The sequence below is a fragment of the Oryctolagus cuniculus genome, chromosome 11, assembly GCF_051225735.1.
Source record: "Oryctolagus cuniculus isolate XC-2025 breed Fujian yellow rabbit chromosome 11, ASM5122573v1, whole genome shotgun sequence".
Taxonomy (NCBI): domain Eukaryota; kingdom Metazoa; phylum Chordata; class Mammalia; order Lagomorpha; family Leporidae; genus Oryctolagus; species Oryctolagus cuniculus.
In genome coordinates this window covers 53,360,527-53,384,568 of record NC_142877.1, presented here as the reverse complement: position 1 = coordinate 53,384,568, position 24,042 = coordinate 53,360,527, and the positions used below count along the sequence as shown (strand labels likewise).

Sequence of the window (24,042 nt, the reverse complement as noted above, 5' to 3'; positions counted from 1 at the left end):
GGTCCTGCTCTGGGACTGGAGACCAAGAGACAGGTGGGCAGAGAAGGCCTGGGAAGGGGTGGGGCTCTGGCCTGCGGGGAGCGGCTAGTAGAGGCAGTGGGGCAGGCCCTCTACCTCGCTTGGGTCCCTCATCAAGGGGCGGACAAAAAACAGAGCTTTCAACTCACTCCCTCTAGGTGTCTTTCCCCCCCACTGCCAAATCCTACCTAACCCAAAAATATAAGTGGTGGGCTTCGGTATCCGCTGGGGGAAGGGGCTGGGTGCCCAGGAGGAGGGAAAGGCCACAGACCGAGGGCCTCAGCTTCTGCCGGTCAGCCTCCCACTGCCCCAGCTGCAACAGTCACCAATCCCCAGTTCCCTTCTCTCTTGGTCACTCTTGGCTTGGTGTCTAGAGGCGGTCTCTGTCCCCTGGGCTGGGGGCTACCTCTGCAGCTGACCCTTCCCTGGGAGGACAAGGGCAGGGGGCTAGGTGGAGCAGCAGGAGGATGTTAAGGCTGCAGAGGGTGCCCTGGGGGCTGGCGGGAGAGGGTGAGGCCAGAAAGAGGCAGAGTTTGTGATTCACAGCTTCCTTTTATGTCGCCACCGAGACAGTGCGAGGGTTACAATGCGCGTGTCGTCTCCTTGTGCTTCTCAGAGGGATGTGTGTACACAGTACAGACACCGGGGAGAGAGTCCAATTCTTTATACAGGCGAAGGCATTCAGAGACCAGGGAGGGAGCAGAGACACAGAGGGGCTGGTTGGGAGGCTTGGGGTGGGAGGATGGTTTTCAGAGACAAGAGGGGATGGGGTCCAGACAGACAGGGGAGGGGCAAAAGTATACACAGAGATGTAGCAATATAGAGTCTGTATCATATAGAAATAGAAAATGCAGATGAGGTCGTTGAAAGAAGCAAATGAAGTCGGAGAAGAAGTCTTGGGGGAGTTCCATAAGAAAATTTATGGATGTGGCCCTCCGCGGGGGCCTCCGGGGGAGGGGCCGGTGAGGGTGAACTTGTAGGTTATCAGAATGTGGCCTACAGCACCAGGGCCACATCTTGTGCCCATCGGGGCCTCCTCCACCTGCACCCCCACAGATATTCAACTGTGTGAGGGGGCCGGAGTGAGGGTTTAGTTCTGGCCTGGAGACGGGTTTGGGGCAGTCACTGGGCCAAGAGGGTCTCTTAAGGCTGGGGAAACCCCGCCCCCGCTAGCCCTCCCCCTTAAGGTACATTCTCTGGTTTTGGGGGCCGAATTCCAGACCCCGAGGGGGATCCCCTCCACCCCTCACTGGGAGGGGGCTTTGGTGACCGGCGGCAGCAGAATGTAGGTGGACACTTAAGATGACAGACAGCAAGACAGAAAGTTCAGGCTGGGAGCTGCAGAGGCGGCATGGAGCAGAAAGGGGCAGTGTCCCCTTGCCCCGTTCTGTCTTTTTAGATTTTCTTTCTTTTTTTTTTTTTTTTTAAGATTAGTTTTGTTAAAAAGAATGGGATAGAGGCAGGGAGAGGACTCTATGGTCAAGCCTCCTTCCTCACCACCGCAAGAAGAGTGGACCGCCCAGGAGTGGAGCTGAGTCCCGGGGGCAGGCGTGGGGGGCGGCAGCCCTGGCCCTCCTCATCTAGGCCTTTGGTGCAGGGCCCTGCGGGGGGGCTCAGCAGGTGAAATCCTCAAATGTGCCTCGGGCCGGGTGATGAGGTAGGATGTTGGCAGCGTAGGTCATCCCGGCTGGGTGGCCCCGGAGGCTCTCGCACGGATTCTGGGGTGGGGGAGAGCACAGAACACAGCACGGTTAGGGCGGCGAGGGGCCACAGCGATGCTGGCGAAGCGGGGTGGGGGGCGCCCCTCGCTCGCTCCCTCACGTGTCTCTTGACGTCGTCCAGACTGAGGGCCACGCCCTTGTCCGCGCTGCTCCTTTTGGCCTCCTTCTGACACTTCCCTCGGCGGCACAGCTTGTGCTTGATGACCTGGAACGGAGGACGGAGGGCCCCGGGCGAAAGGTGTGGAACCCCGCCCCTCGCGGCCCCGGGCCACGCCCCCGCGCGCGGCCACGCCCCCGCTCACCTCGTAGGCGTAGTCGAAGAGCTCCAGCACCGTGAGGATGCTGGCCCCGATGAACAGCCCCATCTGGCCCCCGATGTCACCTGCGGGGGAGTCGGGGGGCGGTGGCGCAGGGTGGTCAGTGGGGCCAGGGCACCGTGGGAGCGGCAGGGCTCAGGGGACAGGGGCAAAGGGATTGGCAGATTCCATTTGGCCCTTAAAGGAGGAGGGAGTCCCTTGCCCCGCCAAGACCGCAGGGTCTGGGAGAGGCCTCGGCATGGCAGAGGCCCTCATGGGACAGGGCTGAGCGCCCTGCTTTGAGCGGGAGGGAGCCACAGGCTGCCCCTGGCTTGAGGGGGGGCCCGGGTGCCCTCAGCAGCTCACCCAGGAGCCCGGCAATCTCATAGGCCTTCTTCTGCTCGATGGTCTCATAGTTGAGGACTTCGAAGAAGATGTCCAGCACCAGGATGTTCTCCCTGCGCAGGGGTCGGGGAGGAGACCTAGGTTCAAGTCCTGTCTCTGCCCCTGATCAGCCAGGTGACAGTGGCCAGTTAGCCTGTGTGGCTCTCAGTTTCCACTGATGGGAGCTGCCATGTACGAAAGGCCCTCTGCCTATGAGCAGAGCAGGGTGAGGCGATGCCAGTTACAGCAATGAATGACAACAGAGGCTCCATCATCCCTCCGTGCCCACCCCCAGGCTCCTGGGCTGCATCTTGGACTTTCCCCATCTTCTGTTGTCAACTTCCTCCTGCCTGCCAGCCCCCATCTAAGCCCACTGGTACCCTTCACAGCCCTGCCATACGGCTCAGAGCCCTTACCCTATGTACTGCTCAGACTTGTTGAATTTCTTGGCCAGGTACTTGGCCGAGGCTTTGCTGGGGATCTTCACCATGGACAGCTCCTTGCCGTAGCGGGTCAGGTTGCAGGGCATTTCACACACGCAGTACTCCTGGTCCTTCTCCACCAGGAAGTCTGCGCCCAACCCGAGTGAGAGGAGCCCGCTGAATGGCGCCCCACGCCGAGCACCCTCCCAACATGCACATCCTGGCCCTGTCCAAAGGAACCCTGGGCCCCCTTCTCTCTTCTTGGTCTTCCCTTCACCTCAGCCCTGTGCTCACCCATAGGGATTCCTTAATCCTACATGTCATTCTCTCGGGGGGGGGGGGGCTTGGGGCCAACCAGATGGGGTGCTGATGACAGAGGGTGAAAGCCCCTCCCACGCAACCCCCTTCATCTATCACAGGGGCCTCTGAAGATGCTACCATCAGCCTTGAAGTCAGGTTCAGGTGAGAGCACAGCTTAACCTAGGAATTACTCGAAGCTTCTGGAAGCTTGGTCTTGAAATGCCTGTGCACATGGCTGACAGAAACCCCTCCCCTCCCCGAGGTGTTCCAGGACAGGGGTGCTCACCCAGAGCAGGGTCTGCACACTCCTTGTACTGCTCTGGGGTGCAGTAGGGGGCATCCCCTGCAGAGGAGAAAATACAGCAAAGCAGGTTGGCGATGAAAGGGGTCTTTTTTTTTTTTTTTTTTTTGACAGGCAACATTAGACAGTGAGAGAGAGACAGAGAGAAAGGTCTTCCTTCCGTTGGTTCATCCCCCTAATGGCTGCTATGGCCGGCGCCGTGCTGATCCGAAGCTAGGAGCCAGGTGCTTCCTCCTGGTCTCCCAAGCGGGTGCAGGGCCCAAGCACTTGGGCCATCCTCCTCTGCCTTCCCGGGCCACAGCAGAGAGCTGGACTGGAAGAGGAGCAACCAGGACAGAATCCGGCACCCCAACCAGGACTAGAACCTCGGGTGCCGGCACCACAGGCAGAGGATTAGCCAAGTGAGCCGCGGCTGAAAGGGGTCTTGTGTTGACCATGGTACCGTAGACCCAGCATGTGGGAGCTGGGACAGCCTGGGACACAAGGATTAGCTAGCTTCAGTGTGCCCCAAAAGTGACTCATTCCCACCATCTAGCCCTTCTAGACCCTTCCCACCATCCCTGTGCTTAAGGCAGGAAGTGAGGTCAGAGAGAGTCCATGGGTGTGGAACAGGGTGGGCTGGAGCAGGGGTGAATGGGGGGCTGCAGAGGGGGCAGTGAGGGCTGGGGGGGCCCAGGACCCGACCTGGCATGTGCACCATGCGGCAGTTGCAGTTCTCCACCAGGTAGCGGGTCTCACAGTCGATGCGGCAGGCGGTGATGCTGTAGGAGTCGAAGAAATCCGAGTCCATGGTAACCGCTTTGCAGGTGCCCCAGGGCGGGGGCAGGTAGATGAGCTGCTGGGAAAGCCGGGGAGCTGGGCGAGGGTGGGCACTTCTCCCCGAATCGCTTGGAGGGACTTTTCTGAGGATAGGCAGCACTCAGCCCCCGACCCTCCATGGCTCCTGCAGGTCTCTTGAGTTCACTGCATCAGAGCAGCCAGACTCCACCAGGCCCTGGCCCACCTGTCCCTCCCATGATGGCCGCCTGCTACTGCATCCCTGGCCCCACCACAGGACCAGCCCCTCCCCCCATGGCTGCTCACCCGCTGTTCCTGGCAGGCCACGAAGGTCTGGAAGCCTGGGGCCACGCCAAAGCCCAGCTGGTCGATGAACGGCGGCTCATCTTGACTATGGATCTGCACTTTGATGCCTGCCTCAAAGGACGTCTCATCTGCGGGAACGAGGGGTGTGTGGGAGGGGAGGGGGCTTCTGACTCCCTAACCCCATTCCTAGCTGGAGCATCCACCCTTTTCCTGGGAGTGGGCACAGCATACACAGAGACTGGATGAGGGGGTGTCCACGGGGCAGCAGGGGTGGGGCTCCTGGCTTCACCAGCTCCAAGCTGCTCCAGCGGCCTCTGAACCCTACACATCACTTTTCTCACCTGGCTTCAGCTGTGCATCTTGGTGTCTCAAATTCTTTCTCTCAGACAGTCACTGTCTCGGGTGAAGGTTTTTTTTCTCTCTCTCCCTTCTCCCCCATCTCTCTCTCTCTCTCTCTCTCTCTCCCTCTCCCTCTCCCTCTCCCTCTCCCTCTCCCTCTGCCCAAGGCCCCCCGAGACCAGGCAGGCAGGCAGCCTGAGAAGAGAGGGAGTTATTTATAGAGCTGAGTGGCAGCCGCTGATGGAAAGGGATGACTGGTTACCTTGGAGAGTAACTGAGCCGGGGGTGGGGGGAACTCAGGTAGACTCAGGGACAGAGCTGGCGAGGTGCTGGGAGGGAACGGAGAGCCCAAGCCCTGCCCCAGGGCCCACAATGACACCCGGGGGTCCCCCAGCGACGTGGGGAGGTGACCCCAAGCAGAGGCGACATACCAGTCTCCCCCCACACGGGCAGGTACTCATCCTGTTGGATGTCCAGCATGATCTCCAGCCCATTGCCTGTCCCACCCTTCATGGTCTTCAGCCGCGGCCGCCCGTCTCGGCCCGAGTTGAAGGTGTAGCACTTTCCGTACCGTGTGAAGACCTGCAGGGCAGAGTGGGCAGCTTGAGAGTTCTGCCTGTGCCCCCTACACACCCAGGGTGGCCCCAGGTTCCTCTAGCTTTTGGAATCTCAACGCTCCCTGGGGATGATTCTTCCTGTCCACACTCCATCCTCCATCTGTGCCCCCCTCCCACTTGTTTTCCACCCTTTGCAGCACTGTTGATCTGCTGGGGGCATGGGGCAATGGCTTGAGCTCCATGACCACTTGGCTGGGCTTCTGGCTGGGTATGGCCAATAAGAACCATCAGCAGGGGATCAGAAGGTAGGAGGAGAGAGACAGTGTGGGGCACTGGTCCTCCACCACTCCCACCCTTCTGAAACCCTGGCTTCTGAGACCACATGCAGAATCTGCAGGGAGGGTTCCCACCCCACCACTGCTAGCCACTTCAGTCATCCTGTTTCCTTAATCTTGCCCATAGCTCTGAAAACACTCCCTTTGTTAAAAGTCTTCTCAATGGCACCCACCTTGACAGTGCACCTGCAGCCCAGAATCCTGTCACTGGTAGACTCTGGGCCTTCTGACATGTACTGTCTCTTCTCCTAGGTGTCACCCCTGGCAGCTGAAAGCCTACTGTCCTGAAGACCTGCCTCCAAACCAAGCTAAGGCTTTTGGTCCTCTCCACTGGTCAGCCCCTTGGTCCACACTGCCCCACTGTTGCCAGGGCACGAAAGCAGGCCCCATTAGTGCCATGCCACACACTGGAATCCCCCTGGCATCAGCACCTCTCTTCTTTCAACACTTGGGACTGAGCACCCAGGGCATGGACGCTTTGACAGTGCTTCTGCAGAACTCTGGGGGTCTAACTCAGGCCAGGGGCAGTGCCCACATCCTCTCCATGCTGGGAGGGGAGAGACCCCTCTCCAGAGCTGCAGAGAGGAGAGGGAACCAGTTCCTGTGACCATTTCCCACAGCCTCCCTGAGTGTCCCACAAATGGGATGGGTGTGCTTCTACTACTGCAGGATGGTGACAAAGCAAGTCACAAGGCGGGTACACAGCCCAGAGAGCTTCAGACCAGACCGGAGCATCAGACATGCACCCATGCCACACTACAGCTGGGTGCCAGGGATGCCCAGTGGTTGAGGCTGCCTAAGAGCCCCCAACCCTTGCCCATGTTCAGCAAGCCAGGCGACAGAGCAGTGGGCTGTGCTGCCACCTGGTGGCTGAGCATGAGAAGTGCCTACCTTACCCTCAAGCCCAGAGAAACGTGTTGACCCCCTTCCGTGTCCTATGTCCCTCTCTCTCCCGGCCTCCCTGAGGTCCAGTTGTGCAAACTTCCAGGACCCCAAGTGTCTGCAGTTATCACGTGAAATTGTGCCCATGTGGGAAGGTTTAGGGATGGGTGTTTGGGGCAGGAAGGCCTGGTGTCTGGAAGCTGGAGACGGGTAGGAATTATCGGGACAGGATGAGAAGATGAACCGGGAAGATGGTGGGTGCCATAGCCCCTCTAGGGAATGCCCTAGAACTCTAGATGGGAGGACTAAGGGGGAAGCTGACTTTCCCAGGGAGGGTTTGCCCTGGGAGAAGGGACCCTGGCCAGGTCGAATTGTGGGAGTGGGGGAGGGCATGACTCATAGGAGACTTGCTTTGCCTTTCTCTCTCTCTCTCTCTCTCTCTCTCTCTCTCTCTCTCTCTCTCACACACACACACACACAAAGAGTGGGGAAGGGGGCAAAGCACCCATAGCAGAGGCACAGGAAGACCATGCCAGGAGGCAAGGGACTCCCTGCTGTGGGAGCTGACAGGTGGAGGCGGGAGCTGTCCCCACCCCTTCTCTTGCACCTCCAGAGAGCAGGTGGCTCCCATCCCAGCGTCGGCCCAGGACCACAGTCTAAACAGTTTGCAACTGGTCAGGCAGGGGCACCCGCCAACAAGGCAGAGGTTGACCTCACAGACGGAGCAAAAGGCTCCAGGGCCCTGTGGGAGCCTTGAGGTTGGGGGAAGGGTGGGAGACCCTGGAGGATGCTCTGAGAGACACCAGGGGCCTCAGGGCAGATGTGTTTCAGGATCTGAACAGGACGAGCAGGGAACATCGGTCCTGGCTGCACAGTGGTAATGTGGGTGGGGGACAGCACCGTCACCAGCCCCCAGCCCCGGGAGGTGAAAGCCCGGGAAAGCCATGGCAGACCCTCGGGCACCGTGCCAGGTATGGGCCCCCCACTCACCACGGAGAAGTTGTGCGGGCCACAGGGGCCCCCGCAGTAGGAGCAATAGAGTAGCATGTCCTCCAGCCGGTGGCAAGAGCGGTTGTAGAAGCGGTGCAGGTTAAAGGGCTCCCCAGAGAAGGCCTCCGGCCCAGGGGGAGCGAGGGGCACCCCGGGGTCGTCACTTTCATCCAGCCCCAGCATGGGGGCCAGATAGAGCAGGTCAGGGTAGCTGAGCTGCGACAGCCGCACGGCATTGGTGTTGCACAGGGTGACGGCCGGGAAGGCCAGCTCTGTGGTGGCCACCTCGTCCAGCAGAGTCACGTGCGGGTAGCTGAGGTAATAGGCAACGCGGTCCCCTACCTGGCACAGGAAGGCACCCAGGGCCAGGACAAAGGCCACCGCCCACAGGGCCTGCCGTGGCCCCGGACCCCCCTCCACAAAGACGTGGCTGGCGCCGTGGAGGGTGCAGCTGTGGGCAAACGTCACCAAGTCCACAGGCAAACGCCCCTCTTGGGGGTCCCTCCTCGCTGCCTGCTTTCCCTTCTCTTCTTCCTCCGCGTCCGATTCGGAGTTGTCCCGCTGCTGCTGCCGCTGGAGGGGAGAGGACCCCCAAACATCGCCCAGAGGCCCCGGGGCATCGTCTCCAGAGGAGACCGACACAGAGCAGAAGATGTGCAGGGGCATCTTTTCTCGGGGCTTCCTGGCTCCCGGGACGTGCAGGAGGGAAGGGGCGAGGCCCCCGTACTCTCTCCGGTGCCTTCCTAGCCGGCCGGCCGTAGTGACAGTGGGGCGAGGGCGGGGCGGGGCGAGGAGGCGGGACGGGGCGAGGAGGCCCCGCCCACCCGGCCCGCCGGCCGGCCAGAGTGGCTGACCACTGGATAATTGCGGGCGCTGTGAAAAAGCCCGCTGATGGAGAGGAGGGGGCTGGAGTCCCTGCTCCACTGTGTAAGGCAGAGTGGAGACCTGGGGCTGGGGGCTCCGGGTCCTGGCTCCCCCAGGTGAAGTAGGATCCCGTGCAGCTCTCACAGCCACAATGACCTCAGCTAGCCAGAGTCCCCGCCCCCTTCAGTTGCACTTGCTCTCTCTCTCGCCCCACCCCCAGTCAGTTCTCAGTACAGCCCTGGTGCGCCCATCCCAATTCCAGCTCCTCTCCCTCAGCCTCCCCTGGTCCAGCGACTCCTCCGGAGACTGGGAGCCCCACTCTCCCAGCTCTAACTCTTCTCACATCGCCCTTGGGTTCTGCGCCACCCTGGGAGCCCACACCCCTCTCATTAGTCTCAGTTCCCTTCCCATCACTGTCCCGACCCCAGCTGCTCCTGGAAACCCCGATTTCTCTGCAGCCAGTCTCTTGGCCCCCTTCAAGCGCCCACTGGCCAAGGCCAACCCTACGCCCCCTCCCCCTCCCTCCCCCAACCCGGAGCTGCACCTCCGTCACTGCCCCTCCTCCATCCCTTTCTGCGGCTTTGCGGGGCGGCCCAGGCTCCATTAGCAGAGGTCTGCACTGACCACAGCCTCATTTCTGGCTGGTGCTGGGCACTGCGGGCATGGCCCGCCCCCCACCCCCTCCCCATAGCCCGAAGCTTCCCGAAGCTTCCTGGCAGGTCACCACTAGCCTCTCCCTCCCGGCCTGCGCTCCCCCCCCATCCCACCCCCAGCTCCAAGACAGGGGAGCCAGAGTAATTGAGATCAAGACAGACACATGAGCCTGGGGCTCTTGAGTGTGTGGAACCAACCTGGGGTCCCCTAAGTCTCAGACCCTCCTGCCCTGCCCCCCAGACCTCTCTGTGGGCTCTGATTACTCAGGGCCACTGGTTGAGGAACTTGAGCCACCAGCCAGGTCTCCAGGGCCCAGAAGGTGACCTGAGGTGTGTGTGTGCTGGAGGGAGGGGGAGCGCACAGCATTGTAACCCTTCCCAGGCAGGATCAAAGGCGGGGCTGCAGAGCCCACCGGGGCCTCCAAGGCCTCAGGTCACCCACTCCCCCACCTCCTTCCTCAGTGAGCCTGCAGTGTGCCGAAATGGCAGGCAGGATGCCAGGCGCTTTTCTGCTTTGGCTTCAACAGTGGCCTCCCTCAGTCCTTGCCCGTGATCCTGACCACTCTGCTGAGAGACTTCGCCCACTTCCCTGCCTGGCCTCCAGCCCCACGACCCTCCCGGCCACGTGCCTTCCTTGACGAAGAGAGAATTCTGGAGAAGATGCTACGCACATGTTGCCTTCTCCAAAAAGCCTCTGCTACCTCCACAGGCACGGGCAGTGCCCACCCAGGGAACAGACGCGAGGCCCAGTTCTCCCCCACGCCCATCCAGAGCCAGGAGGGACCAGCAGCTCCTTGGGGGCAGGGACTGCGCGAGTGAAAGACCACGCGAGGCCACGCAGGGAAACCGGAAGTGTGAGACCGAATGGGAAAACCAGAAGTGCAAGACCACTGTAGGGAAACCGGAAGTGAGGGGCGCAGGGCTGGAGTGGCTGCCACCACCCTCGGGCTTTCCCACTTCACCCACACGAGTTCTTGGGTTGTCTCCCTGTCCCTGTTCTGTATGCATTTTCTGCCTGCCCACCAGGGTCCTCCTTTGCATCTCTCAGCAAGTGTTTAGAGGTCATGGTCCAGACCCAGCTGCCCCAGGTGTTCCCTGCTCACCAGAGGGCGCTGTCCCACTCTTTCCCATGACCTGGAGGGACTCTGAAGTGGAGAAACTAAGGCAGGGAGAGCTTCCAGCTTGGGGCCCCCATCAGAGAGAAGACTGCACACACACACACACACACACACAGGGAGCAGCTTCAAAGAACAGCAAGTGTGGTACGGCTGGGGACCTCTTTCCTCACCTAGGATCCAGACCCCAGCCCCATACTCATCACTGCACAGCCCTCCGCCCCCAGTTTTCCACTTCTACTTCCCTGGTTGTTCGTGTCCTGCTCCTCTAACTTTCTCTCCCAGCTTCATCTTGTTGCAGTAGACTGCCCCAAATGTTTCACAGAAACCGGGCAGAGAAGAACAGTGTCAAAGGGCACACAAAGACCCCCTCCCCAACGAAGTATCTGTAGGGAGCTTCAGCAAAGGTGCCCAAGCAGTGACAAACACAAGACCACGCTCCATTCCAGACTCTGTCCAGAACATGAGCTGGACACCTCCTGCCCTGCCCAGGACTTCTCTTCAGCAACCAAGTGGTTCCCAGCTTTCTCTGTATCTCTTGCCGAATGCCAGTCATCCTGCACACCTGTGCAGTGTTTCAGGGTTTTCTGCTGATAGCTCCTGGGATCCTTACACCACCCAGTGAAATAAGCTGGTATGAATAATTTCACCCCGATTCGACAAGTGAGGAACAGAGCTGCGCCAACCTGTTCAAGTCACATTGAGAGCAACTAGTGGGTTTAGGATTACAACTAGGTCCTCTGTCTCCCAGTACCTTCCTGCCTTATTCTTTCTTTTACACATTGACATGAAAGAGGTCAAATCATGGACATGGATCCCGGCCTCATGGAGCTCACTTGTTAATGAGGGAGGCACACATCCATTTTCAAAATCACAATAGTACGGGCAGGGCCAGTAGGTAAAGCCTCCGCCTCCTGTGCCGGCATCCTGTATGGGCATTTGTTTGAGTCCCGGCTGCTCCTCTTCCAATCCAGCTCTCTGCTAATGTGCCTGGGAAAGCAGTGGAAGATGACCCAAGAGCTTGGGCCCCTGCAGCCACATGGGAGACCAAGAAGAAGCTCCTGGCTCCTGGCTTCTGGCTTCAGCCTGACCCAGCTCTGGCCATTGCGGCCATTTAGGAAGTGAACCAGCAGATGGAAGACTTCTCTCTCTGCCTCTGTAACTCTGCCTTTCAAATAAATCTTTAAAAAACAAACAAAAAACATGGTTCTTTGAGGGTAAATGAGAGGGGAGCTGACCAGAATATGGAATCAAGGAAGGTTGCTAAGTAAGGTTTGAAAAGAAAGAAAGAAAGAAAGAGAGAGAGAGAAAGAGAGAGAGAGAAAAGAAAAAAAGAAAGGAAGGAAGAAAAAGAAGAAAGAAAGAATAAGGAGGAGTAATTGGGTAAAGATGGGGGCAGATAAAATTGGGTTCCGGGGAGCAGGTAATGTGTTCACAAACCCCAGAGCAAGGGACCAGTGCTGTGGCATGGTGGGTAAAGCTGCCACCTGCAGTGCCAGCATCCAATATGGGCAACAGTTCAAGTCCCAGCTGCTCCACTTCCAATGCAGCTCTCCTGGGAAAGCAGTGGAAGATGGTCCAAGTCCTTGGGCCTCTGCACATGCATGGGAGACCCAGAAGAAGCTCCTGGCTCCTGGCTTCAGATCAGCTCAACTCTGGCTGTTGCAGCCATTTGGGGAGTGAACCAGAGGATGGAAGACCTCTTTCTCTCTCGCTCTGGCTCTACATCTCTCTGCAACTCTGACTTTCAAATAAATAAAATAAATCTTTAAAAACCCCAGAACAAGACAGAGAAGTGGCAGGTCCCAGGTTACTCAGAGCCTTGAAGCCTGGCTAAGGTATCCAGGCCCAACAACAATGGAAGCTCCCCAGCCCTCCATGGAAGAATTTCAAGCACTCAGCTGAAAGATTACTCTGGCTGCAGAGTGGAGAAGCCCAGGGGGCTGCTGGGAAGCTCCGGAGAAGCCCTTGTGGAGGCCGAGGTGGGACGAAGGTGGGAGTAGGGGCACTCAGAACTGGGTGGAAGAGTGGACATGCCTGGAAGCAGAACAGGTGGATCCTGCAAAGGCAGGTGAAGGTGATGGAGTGTCCGGGGTGACGCCTGGTTTGCAGAACTGGGTGAACGGGGGATAGCTCCCTAGATCAGGCACACAGGCAAAGGACTAGTTTGGGCAATGAGATGATGAGTCTGGTTTTGAAGAGCCTTGGGAACATCCAAGAAGAGATGTTAAGTGGAAAATTGGCCACTGGGCAGACGCTAAGGGGAGAGAGCTGGACTGAGACATACATTTGGCAGCAATGAGTATGTAAGATGGTAATTGAAGTCATGAATGAAGATGAGATTGCCCAAGAATAGAATATAAAGCTTTTTTTTTAAAAGAAAGTTAAAAAGGCCTGATTTGGCAGTATCCACTATAGCCAAACCGGCTCCTGCCCTATGAGATGACCACAGCTCCTAGGTGTATATATAAGAGAAACTAAAAAACTAAGAAACTAAACTAAGAAACTAAAAAAGCCAAAAAACGTGAACAAGAATGTTAACAGTACCTTTAGTTATCATAGCCAAAAACTAGTTACAACTCAACTGTCTAGCAACAGTAGAAAGGGTAAATAAATTGTTGGGCTATTCATATTATGGAATACTACACAGCATTGCAAAAGAACTGGGGCCCAGCGCTGTGCTATAGTGGGTAAAGTTGCTGCCTACAGTGCAGACATCCCATATGGATGCTGGTTCGAGTCCCAGCTGATCCACTTCTGATCTAGCTCTCTGCTATGGCCTGGGATAGCAGTAGAAGATGGCCCAAGTCCTTGGCCCCCTGCACCCACGTGGGAGACACAGAGGAAGCTCCTGGCACCTGGCTTTGGATCGGCGCAGTTCCAACCGTTGTGGCCAACTGAGAAGTGAACCATCAGATGAAAGACCTCTCTCTTTCTCTCTGCCTCTCCTCTCTCTGTGTAACTCTGACTTCCAAATAAATAAATAATATCTTTTTAAAAAATGTAATACTAGTGTAAAAATTCTTCAAGCAGGGGTCAGTGTTGTGGCCCCTATAGGAGTGCCAGTTCAAGTCTCGGCTGCTCTGCTTGCAATCTGGCTTCCGGCCAATGTGCCTGGAACAGCTGCAGAGGATGGCTCAAGTCCTTGGTCCTTTGCCACCCATGTTGGCAATCAGGGTGAAGTTCCTGTCTCTTTGTTTTGGCCTGGCCTAGACCTCTCTGTCTCTGTCACTCTATTCTTCAAATGAATCAACCTTAAAAGAGAAATCCTTCAAGCTATACTGTTAAACTGCATACTTATAATTTTAAAAGATTATTCATTTATTTGAAAATCAGAGTTATGCAGAGAGAGGTAAAGACAGAGAGAGAGAGAGTTCTTCCATCTGCTGGTTCAATCCCCAAATGGTTGCAATGGCAGGGGCTGGGCCAGGCTAAAGCCAGGAGCCAGGAGCTTCTTCCAGATCTCCCACGTGGGTGCAGGGGCCCAAGCACTTGGGTCATCTTCCACTGCTTTCCCAGGCACATTAGCAGGGAGCTGGATGGGAAGTGGAGCAGCCGGGTTTCGAACCAGCACCCAAATGGGATGCCAGCGTCACAGGTGGTAGCTTTACCTAGTAAGCCATAACACTGGCCCTGTATACTTAAAAGAAGACTAGGAAGCAGGCATTGGGCCTAGTGGTTGCAATGTCCACCTACATCCCATGAGGCAGTTGGGGTTGGTTTCTGAATCTGGCTCCTCAGCTTCCTGTCACTCCCTGTGAGGTAGCAGGTGATGGCTCAAGTAATTTCAACTAATTAGCTTCTTGTCTCCCATGTGGGAGATCTAGATTGAGTTTCTGTCTCCTCACTTCAGCCCAATCCCAGCCATTGCATGCATTTGGGTAGTGAACCAGCAAATTGGGTATCTATCTATCTATCTATCTATCTATCTATCTATCTCTTTCTGTCTTCCTCTCTTTCTCTCTCTCTCTTTCTCTCTCTCTCTCTCTGCTCTTTCTCTCTGCCTTTCAAATAAAAATTTTCAAAAAAATAAATAAAATAAGAACAAATCTTGGGCCTGAGCTTTGAATACAGTCAACACTGAATGGCTACACAGAAGGGAATGAAGAGGTGAACAGAGAGAGAAATAACCAGACCTAGGAGGAAAACTAGGGAAGTTGGCCGTCAGGAAAGATGCTCAGAAAATAAGTAGTCAACTACCTTGAATGCTATTGAGACACTGACGATAAAAAAAAAAATGTGTGCTGGGTTTGGCAACGTGAGAATCACTAGTGGTCCAAGCTGGAAACATGTAGGAGGAAGGGTAGGGAGGGGGGAAGTGGGTTACAAGGGATGGGTGTTGGGCACAGTGGTTAAGACACTGCCTCGGATGCCCACATGCTCTACTGGAGGTCCTGGGTTCAAATCCCAGCCCTGCTCATGATTCCAGATTCCTGCTAACCTGTACCCTGGAGGCCCCGGTGAGGTGAGGGCTCAAGTGACTGGCTCCCTGCCACTCTCAGATGCTGCCTTTGGTCCTGGGTTATAGGCATTTGGGACGTGGAGTGGAGTGCGCTCTCTCTCTCTCTCTCTCCAAAAAAAAAAAAAAAAAGTACAAAGTAAGGAAATAGAGACAACACTGATATATATATATATATATATATATATATATATATATATATATCACTTTTAAGAACTTCCCAAAGGGAAGCAAAGAGAGTGGCAGCTGGGAGCAGAAACAGAGGGTTTGTTTATTTATTTATTTATTTGAAAGGTAGAGTCACAGATAGGGAGAGGCAGAGACAGAGAGACAGAGAGAGAGATCCTTCATCCACTTGTTCACTCCCCAAATGGCCACTACAGCTAGGGCTGGGCCAGGTGGAAGCCAGGAGCTTCCTCCAAGTCTCCCACATGGATGCAGGGGCCCAAGCACTTGGGCCATCTTCTGTTGCTCTCCCAGGTGCATCAGCACTGAGTTAGATTGGAAGTGGAGCAGCTGGGACTCAAACCAGCAGCCGTATGGGATGTGGGCACTGCAGGTGGCGACTTTAACCACTACACCACAGTGCTGGCCCTGGTGTTTTTTGTTTTGTTTTGTTTTGTTTTGTTTTTTTTACCTTAGCCCAAGCCTAATACATAGTAAGTGCTCAATGAATGTAGCTGTCATTATGGCTGTGTATGTTCAGATGGGAGCATTTTCAGTGTTGATGGGCTGCGGAGAGGCAGAATCAGCGAAGTTCCTAAAAAAGGCAGAAGGGGGTTGATGGAAAGCCCGGGCTGAGGTCTCCGTCCTAGATAACATGGATGTTCCCCTCTGCAGGCTGGTGGCAGAGGAAGGAGATCTTGTCTGAAGCTGCTATTCTCTGGGTGACATGGGAGGCACGGTCCTCAGTCAAGGGTGAGGAAGACGCTAGGAAGAGCAGTTGTTTGAATGAGTGAGGAAGTCTGCAGCAGTCGATGGGGAGAGCAAGTTGACCAGGAAAACACAGAGGGGTTGCCAGGCAGCTCTGCAGGCCTGTTCAGGGATGTTGATTATGAGCTCAACGTGATACCAAGTGCATGGTGTGCGACTTCCTCTAGCGCAGCCTGGCTGCTCTGCTGCCACCCCGGGGACAGCCAGCGATGGCTTCATCCAGGGTTGAATGTGCAGATGGTGCAGCAGAAACAGAGCAAATCCTGGGGTGCTCTCCTCTCTCCTCTTTCTTTGCCTTCCTACCCCCCAGCCCTAGAGCCAGGGCAGATGGGGAGCCTTCACCACCCACACCCCTGCACCAACAGCCATGCACAAAGAGCCTGGACTTAGAAGCTCTACAGTCAAGGGCAGCTGGTTGGCCCAGCAGCTGAGACAGCCGTGTCCCACATCCAAATGCCTGGGTTTGAGTCCCAGCCCTGGCTCTTGACTCCAGCTTCCTGTTTAGGCACGTTCTGGGAGGCAGCCATGATAGCTTACGCACTTGGGTCCCTGTCACCTATGAGGGAGGCCCGAATTGAGTTCCCAGTTCATGGATTTGGCTTGGCTCAGTACCAACAGAGGTAGCCATTTGGGGAGTGGGGGCCAGCACTGTGGTGTAGCAGGTTAAGCTGAGGCCTGCGATGTGAGCCAGTTCGAGTCCTGGCTGCTCCTCTTCCAATCCAGCTCCCTGCTAATGAGCCTGGGAAAGAAATGGGAGATGGCCCTAAAGTTTGGGCCCCTGCACCCGTGTGGGAGACCTGGAGGAAGCTCCTGGCTCCTGGCTTCAGATTGGCGCAGCTCTGGCTGTTGCGGCCATCTGGGGAGTGAACAAGTGGATGCAAAATCTCTCTCTGTGTGTCTCTCCTTCTCTTTGTAACTATAAATTTTAAATAAATAAACATATATTTTTAAAAAAGAAAAGGCATTTAGGGAGTGAATCAGCAAAAGAAGCCCCCCCCCTCTGTTTCTCTGTCTCAAAAAAAAAATCTATAAGGGTCCTACTGTGTCATTTACTGACTGTGTGATCTCAGCCAAGCCACACAACACCTCTGAACCTCAGCTTCCTGTCTTCCCCAGTGACGACACTAACATCTTCCACTTCTCAGAATCATGAGGAACACACGAGTGAAAGTAGACAGAATTTGTGAACGGCAAAGCATGATTGAAGATATTAATTTTGCTGCTCTGTGCTCCGCATGCAACTGAGCTTTGCCCACACAAAAAGCTCACTCTCACAGCCACAGAGCCCCGGCTGAGTGTGCCCCGTGCACATCCACCGCTTCCACGTCACACCCTAGCCTCCTGCATCCACATTCTCCCCCAGATGGGCACACTGAGGTGCAGGCGCGTGGGCACACGTGCAGTGTGTCTGGCTTGGCTGCTGTCCATGGTCAGGGTCACTGCAGCAGTCTCTCCCCGGGGATGCTCTCGGCCTGGCATGCAGACGCCACACATCAATTAGAGATCACAACGCTAAGCCACACAGCTCAACCTCCAGGGCTGCCAGGGCTGTCGGCCTCCGGGAGGGTGTGCACAGGAGCAGAGGTTAAGGGTTTCCTGTCCAAGAACTCATCCTGGGTGAGAATGATCACAACATGCCCTCCTTCTCCCCCAGGGCGGCCTTGGAGAGCCTGGGGGTGGCAGTGTCTGCTCTTGCGGTTTCTTAAAGGAAGTTCCCTGTAGGATGGGTACACAGCAGTGCGATGCCCCGTGATCTGTGTGTCCTGGCACAGGCCAGCGTGGGCTTGGCCACGGAGTCCCCAGAGGCACGGCTGTCTCCAGAGGCTAAGGGAGAGGCCACCCTTTGACAAAGAACAGCTTAACAGCTCCCTTGCACCCTCTCCCCTCACAGGAAATGAGGCCTAGAAGCTAAGACATGGGGCCAGTGGAGCCCAGCTCCGTGGTCCACCCCATTTCAGTGCCACCTGCAGTTCTGCCTCCCACCCACCCAAGGGTCCTCATTGAAGAGGTCTCAGCCAGAGGGTGGATGGGGTGGTGGGGCCTGGCCTCGCTGCAGCGAAGGGGCTGGCTCATCTGCAGGGCGCACGTCCACAGCATTGAACTCCTTCTTTCGGTACCACTCCTTGGCTCTCCTACTGAGCTTCCTGGGGCGGGGGCGGGGTCTGCATTCCCACCACAGTGCCCTAGCACTTAGATATGGCTCCACCTACTCCAGAAATACAACAAACTTGATACTGCCCTGGGTCAGCTCCTCATCCCAGCCTTTCTCACTGCTACCTCCAGAACCGGAAATGCTTTCTACAAAGTTGACGGAAGCAACCCCCCCCTCCCCCAACATGCATACACACACCTCACTCCCAGTAGAACATTCCCCACCTCCCCACCTCTGGGCAGTCTCCTGCCTCCTGCACGCTGGGGCTGCAGCCATCACAACTGAGTTCTCAGATCTCTGGGCTGGGCCCAGAGAGAGGTCCCAGGCTGGGAGCTACTCCTCCCAGTCCTCCACCTCCCACTCTGGCCCTAGGGGCACCTCCTTAGTTCCATCAATTCCCTATCACTTAAGCCAACAGCCAGAAGATCAATTAGCTTAGAGTAGCCACTCAGCTGACTTGCAGCCCGGGAGCGGGCCAAGGCAGACGGAGCCAAAGGGAGAGAGGAAAGCAGAGAGAGAGAGAGAGAGAGAGAGAGAGAGAGAGAGAGGAATCTATGGGTTACCCAAAGGGAGCCTGCGTGAGAGGGGGAAAAGGAAGACAGAGGGACCCTAACCCAGGGTATGGCCCCTGGACCCCTACAACTGGCCCCTCTCCCGCCCCATGCCCAGTGCCAGCACTTCCTAAAGAGAACAAAGCAGGAAGGAGAAGGTAGCTTCAGCACCTCCTTCCATGGGAACCCCTCTTCTTCAGCCCTTTTCCTCCCTCTGCAGCCTGTGTGTGTCCCACCCGCCCGCCAAGATCTCCGGCCTCCAGCTAGGGCCGTCTGTGGCCCTGCGTCCTCTGTGCATTGCCACTTGGACAGCCTTCTCCTCCGCCATCCCCCAACCTCTCCCAGCAGCCCCTACATACCCCTTGTCTAGCAGGAGGGAACTGAGAGTGGAGCCCTCCCCTGGGCTCCCAGCTGAGCTGGTGAAGGGGCGGGGCCCCCAGGGACAAGGAAGCACCTGCTGGTCCTAGCTCTCCCTGGCTCTGCTGGAGTTCAGATGACCTCTCTGTCCCAGGACCAACCCCTAGAGCCCCTGTCACCTCCCTGGGTGCTCCAGACGAATCCCGTCCCCCGTAGAACCTTGAGGGATTTCACCCCATTTCTCCTCTGGGGGATTCCTAACCCCACGCGATTCTTGTGGGCTTCCCAAGGGTGCATCTTCTCCAGTTCCACTTCCTCCTAAGAGAAATTTCTTTCCCTCTCTCCCCTCAATGCATACAACCAGAATTTCCTTTGTCTGCCCTCCTCTTCCTTCTCTCTCAGGGCCCAGAAACAGATTCCTCCCCCACCCCCCGGGGGGAAAAGAGAGGCTCTGGACTCAGCTGGAGGAGGGGTGGCACAGGGCGCACTGGGCTGCCATCTGCCAGCCCCCTCCCCTTGGCGCTGCTCAACATTCCAGCCACATCGCTGCTCCCACTGCCAGGGACAGATAAGGTGCAGCTGGAGGCTGGCACCAGCTGCGAATCTGCTCACTTCCCCGGCGCCTGCCCAGACACCAGCAGGCAGCTGCGCCCTGGCCCCCTCGCGGAACCCCCTGCCCTGCCTTGTCCTGGCTGGCCTCAAGGTGGGGCGGGAGACAGGAGCCTCTGAGCCTGTTGCCTTGGCAACCAAGCACCCCACTGGGCAGCAAAGCTAGTGGCCTCAGTGGAGGAAGAGGCCGGCTCGGTTCGGTAGGGCCTTAGGTTGCTCTTTGGCGGCCGAGGGGGGAGCGACTGGGCCCACCCAACCGGACTGCCGTGGCGATGCGCCCCACATGGCTCTCTGTCTCTTCCGTCCCAAAGATCCCCAAACCAGTTCCTCGCAGGTTTCTCCAGCTTCCCCACACGCATCCCTGAACTCCTGAGCTGGCTCAGCCACACCCAAGCACAGCCCAGGCCAAATCGTCGTTCTGTGCCCACCACTCTACTCCCTGCAGCTGGGATGCCACCTCTTCACCCTCCACCTCCCCAGTGCATCCCCGCAGGAACAGGAGCTCTCGGGTTTTCCTTGACAATCTTGAATCAAGAAGTGCCACAGTCGGGCCCCGCAGGGTGCTAACTTGTGTATCTCTCCTCCCAGCAAGAGCAAGAACTCAGCTTGCTCTAGAAACTTGTGACCCAAACATACCTCCATGAGACAGCTTAGCACAGGCCCCTTGGAACACATGGACTACCCGCATTCCGTATTTCCGTTGCTGCAAGCTAAACACCTCTTGGCATCACCCCTGGGGCTCTTTCTGGACACAGTGGACAAACACCTTCTAGGGACCAACTATACCCAACGTCACACCTTCTCAGGTTAAGCCAAGCAATTCCCTCTGTCATCCAGCACTGACAGGTGTCCCTTCTGCTGTGTGCTGTGTGTGCTGGACATGGGAGGGCTCAAGCTTTCACTTCCACCTTGACCCACAGCCCTGCTATTCTTGGAAACACGGAACGGTAGCACCCAGGGAATCCTCTGGTCTCAAGCTCCAGCACACAATGGGAGAATCCAGGACCCTCCATGCATGCAGACTCCCCGCCAGTTTGCTCAACAAGAAGTGTGGTCTACTCCAGTAGGACTGGCAAAGGCCCATAAAACTGGTCTGCAGAGCAGGGACCTAATGAGATTAGGAAGTCTTGTGTAACCTCAGCAGGAAACCCAAAGCATAACCACGGCTCTAAACTTTGCACACAAACAAATGCAGTCCTTCCCCTATAATGCTAGGAGGAAACAGGTAAGTCGGGGAGCCAGTGGGCAGGCACAAGAAAGGAGGCTCTGAATGTGGGAAACTGGGAAGAGGCAAGCAGGGCCTCAGGGAGGCTGGGTCTTAAAAGAGAAATTACCAGAACGGGAAGTGGGCACTGTAACTCCAGGGCCAGCAAAATTGATGGAAAGAGCTCGCAGCGTTGAGGTTGAATAAGGTCCGAGTTTTAACCCTGAATCTGTCAGTAGCCAGCTACGTGGGTACAGACACGTTATTCTACCTCTTTGCACCTCAGTCTGTGCATTTGTGAATTAGAGTTCATGTGCTTATTCACCAGGAGCATAGAGGGAGAGCCTAGAGAGCATTCCTTCCTGCCCTTTGCGCTTATGCACGGCACTGCAGCTCTGTGGGTCTCTCTCCAACCTCTGTCCAGTTCTTAACCTTCGGAATCTGTGTGCCCAGCCCAGGAGCAGCTCGCCCACCAGAGGTCAAAGTCAGTTCCATGACCCCTCCCTGACCTGCATCCAGCAGGTAAATCTGGGGGTGTGAGTGTTTGTGGGGCATCTCATTTTAAGATGCACAGGGCCCTGCAGTTCAGTTCCCCCACGACTCTGCATGCATCCCGCTAATCTCTCCTTCTTCCGATGCTGTCTCTTGCTGGCAAAAAGGAAGCCCAACTGGCATGTGTGTATACGGGGTGATGTGGTGAGAATGACCTGTCCTGTGGGTTAAGACAAAGCATCCCTCACTTTCCAAGCTTCCCAGTGCTGCTCAGGCTATAACTGTGTATTCAGATCCCCTGGGGAGCTTCTTAGCATGCACATATGGACTCAGTACGCCTGGAACGTAGAATAACAGAGGCTTGCCTTTCTTTCAAGCCCCCAGACCTCATTTTGAGTGGCAAGGCAGCAGCTTACCCTCCACTCCTCCCAAATCTGACACCCATGACCCAGAAGGGGGAGGAGGACACGCCAGGCCACATGTGGGATGCCTACGTGAGTGCACCCGTGGGTGCTGTGTTCTTTCCCGTTATCCTGGAGGTAAGGCTAAGGCTCATGCCCTCAGCCAGGGCAAATGTGCTCCTTGGCGGAACAAAAGTCCCCTCCTGCTAGAAGCGATCCCCGGCACACACAATTTCCTCTCCCAGAATAGCAGGCACCAGTGGGGTTAGCCTGGTGGCATGGGGAGGGGTGGGCAGGTAGATTCAAACCCACAGCTGGGGGCTCACTCACCACCTTGAAGTCTTCAGCACTGCAAACCTCCCCCCGGAAATGGCAGGAGAGCAGCATGTCCCGAATGTCGTGCCCAGCTCGGTCGTAGAACTCGCGCATGTTGAAGGGCTTGGGCTTGAAGCTGCGGAAGTTGGCCTTGTCTTGCAATATCTCCAGCTGCTTTTCATCCGCCATCTGTGTGTCCGGTATCTCGTACCTGGAGTTCCCAGGGCGTGAGTAGCGCATGGGTTAGCACAGCCACCAATGCCCCCGTACTCAACCTGCAGCCCTGGGGATTTGGCTTGGACACAGGCAAGCAAAGAGCTGGGAGTGCCCGGAGGACCTGCCTGCCACATGGAGTTTGAGAAGACAGAAGGAGCTGCAGTGGTTGTCCGAGGGCTGAGCATCCCAGCACACAGGGTGGGGTGGGCAGAAATATCAAGGCTGGAGCTATGGCTTCTACATTCCAGTCTCTACCCTTGAAAGACACTGTGTCTGCTTCCTCAAGACGCAGAAGCGGGGGGGGGGGGCAGAACTTACTCACAGCACAGGCTGGGTAGGGGAAGAGCTGTCTTTGGCTTGTGTTGGGATCAGAGATGGGACGCACTAAGCAGTACATCAGCTTCTCTGAGCAGCAAGTTGCTGGGGTAGGGCAGGGGTGCAGCTGGAGGGCAGGGCTGTGATGGATTAGGGAGGCGAGCACGGGACTCCAGGGATGGGGCGGGGACGGGGTTGGGAAAGCACCCACCTGTTGTTGAGCAGGGCCAGCAGCTCCCCGGCATGGTACAAGTCATTCTTGGAGACTTGGCTAAAGCGGAACTCATTGAGGTTGCACAGCGTGACGGCCGGGAAGGTGAGCTGGGAGGCAGCCACCTCGTCGAGCTTGGTGACGTGGTGGTAGTGGAAATAGTACTGCACACGTTCTGTGCACACGCACAGCAGCACGGCCAGGGAACCCAGGAAGCACAGGGCCCACAGCGCCCGCTTCAGAGACAGCCGCTCGTAGGAGAAGATGTGCGCCAGGCCGTGCAGTGTGGAGCTGCTGGCGAAGGCCTGGATGCTCACCGGCTGGACGCCACCCACCTCCTCCTCTTCGGCCTTCAGTTCCATCCTTGCCCAGGGGATCCTGGGGGCGGGGGGAGAGGGGGGTGTCCTGAGGTGACAGTACACTGTGGGGTCCTCCAACAGTGTTCACCCAGACATCATTGTCCCCAAGGGGTGGAAGACTTGCCTGGTGTGCCAGCCCCGGAGGTGGCTGCCCTAGGGACACATCCCAAGGCTGGGGTCTTCCAAAGACAGAGGTGAGGGGGGGGGTGTCAGCTCAGGCAAAGAGCATGCTCTCCCACGGAGGATTCCCAGGCCAGGGAGGACCCCAGATACAGTCCTGCCCTGCAAAAGGGAACTCCTGATGCTCCTACGGCCAGGCACTGGAGTTCCCTCTAGATGTGGGGTCACTCTGGGACAGGAACGTCCACCCATCCTAGAGACCAAAACTCCCCCACGTGGGCTGAACCCGGGTCAAGGGTATCCCCAGGAATGGGGATCCCTCCCCAAGAGCTAACCTGGCCAGAAACCCGAGGGAGGCGGGTGCATTCGGGGAGGGGCGAAGCCCGAGTCCTCACCTGCCTTGTCTCCAGTTCCCACAGGCGCAGGCTGTGTGTGTACGCTTGGGTGGGGGGTGGCGGGCTGCCCGAGGTGGATGCACGGGGGAGGGGGGGCGCGGCTCCCTACGACAGCGAGCTGTCCCCGCCCCGGACGCTAACCCGCTCCCCCACCCCAGCACCCCCCCCCCCCTTAGTCCAGCTCCTCGTCGCAGTCCTATTCCCCGCCTGGCCCCCGCCCCCTCCCCAGCCTCCAAGCCTCCAAGGCAGACGGGAGCAGAGTCCCGGCTGCCGGGCGCGGGGAGTCCCGCGGCCAGGGGAGGGGGAGGGGGATCGGAAACCCACCTGAGGGGGCCTTCGGGAAGCCGGCAGCCGGCGGCAGGTCCTGGGCGCGGGCCGGGGGCGGGCTCAGCGCCGAGCCGCCGAGGGGCTCATGGCCCGGAGCCCGAGCCCGCGGCCGCCGCGGCTCGCCGCGCAGAGCCCTGCAGGGAGCGGCCCGCCCGGCCCGCACGGCTCTGATGCGCCCGCCCGCCGCCCGCGCGCGCCCGCGGGCCCGCTGGCCTCGGCTCGGTCCGCCGGGGCTCGGCGCGCGGCGCGGTGCTCTCAACCCCGGGATCTGCAGGGATCCATCGTCCGGCCGGCGGCGGCGGGCGGGGCGCGGCGCGGCGCGCGGGGCGAGGGTGCGCGTGCGCGCCCGCGAGTGTCTGCGAGGGC

The 24,042-nt window shown here is 57.5% G+C and overlaps 1 protein-coding gene across 5 annotated transcripts; it reads right to left on the bottom strand.

The window, feature by feature from the left end:
* Positions 1–669: 669 nt before the first annotated feature.
* Positions 670–23,812, bottom strand: ASIC1 (acid sensing ion channel subunit 1). 5 transcript variants are annotated; one of them, XM_051846263.3, is made up of 12 exons: positions 23,674–23,812; positions 22,476–22,853; positions 21,749–21,944; positions 5,296–5,446; positions 4,526–4,653; positions 4,127–4,280; positions 3,428–3,484; positions 2,836–2,989; positions 2,402–2,493; positions 2,042–2,121; positions 1,840–1,944; positions 670–1,736 (listed from the first exon to the last, which is right to left on the bottom strand). In XM_051846263.3, the coding sequence occupies exons 2-12, from the start codon at positions 22,835–22,837 to the stop codon at positions 1,632–1,634; spliced, it is 1,584 nt and encodes a 527-aa protein (XP_051702223.1). In that variant the 5' UTR covers positions 22,838–22,853; positions 23,674–23,812; the 3' UTR covers positions 670–1,631. The 5 variants fall into 5 exon arrangements, with proteins under 5 accessions (XP_051702223.1, XP_051702225.1, XP_089164431.1 ...); XM_051846265.3 differs by having other exon boundaries at positions 4,127–4,277; XM_089308305.1 differs by lacking the exon at positions 23,674–23,812 and adding an exon at positions 23,350–23,374.
* Between the last annotated feature and the right edge of the window lie 230 nt (positions 23,813–24,042).

Coding starts and splice junctions, on each gene's coding strand:
- ASIC1 (XM_089308306.1), bottom strand. CDS start 8,294: ATGCCCCTGCACATCTTCTGCTCTGTGTCGGTCTCCTCTGGAGACGAT. Junction 3,485..4,126: donor CCGCATGGTGCACATGCCAG/GTCGGGTCCTGG, acceptor TCTCCTCTGCAG/GGGATGCCCCCTACTGCACC. Junction 1,945..2,041: donor TCTTCGACTACGCCTACGAG/GTGAGCGGGGGC, acceptor CCTCCGTTCCAG/GTCATCAAGCACAAGCTGTG.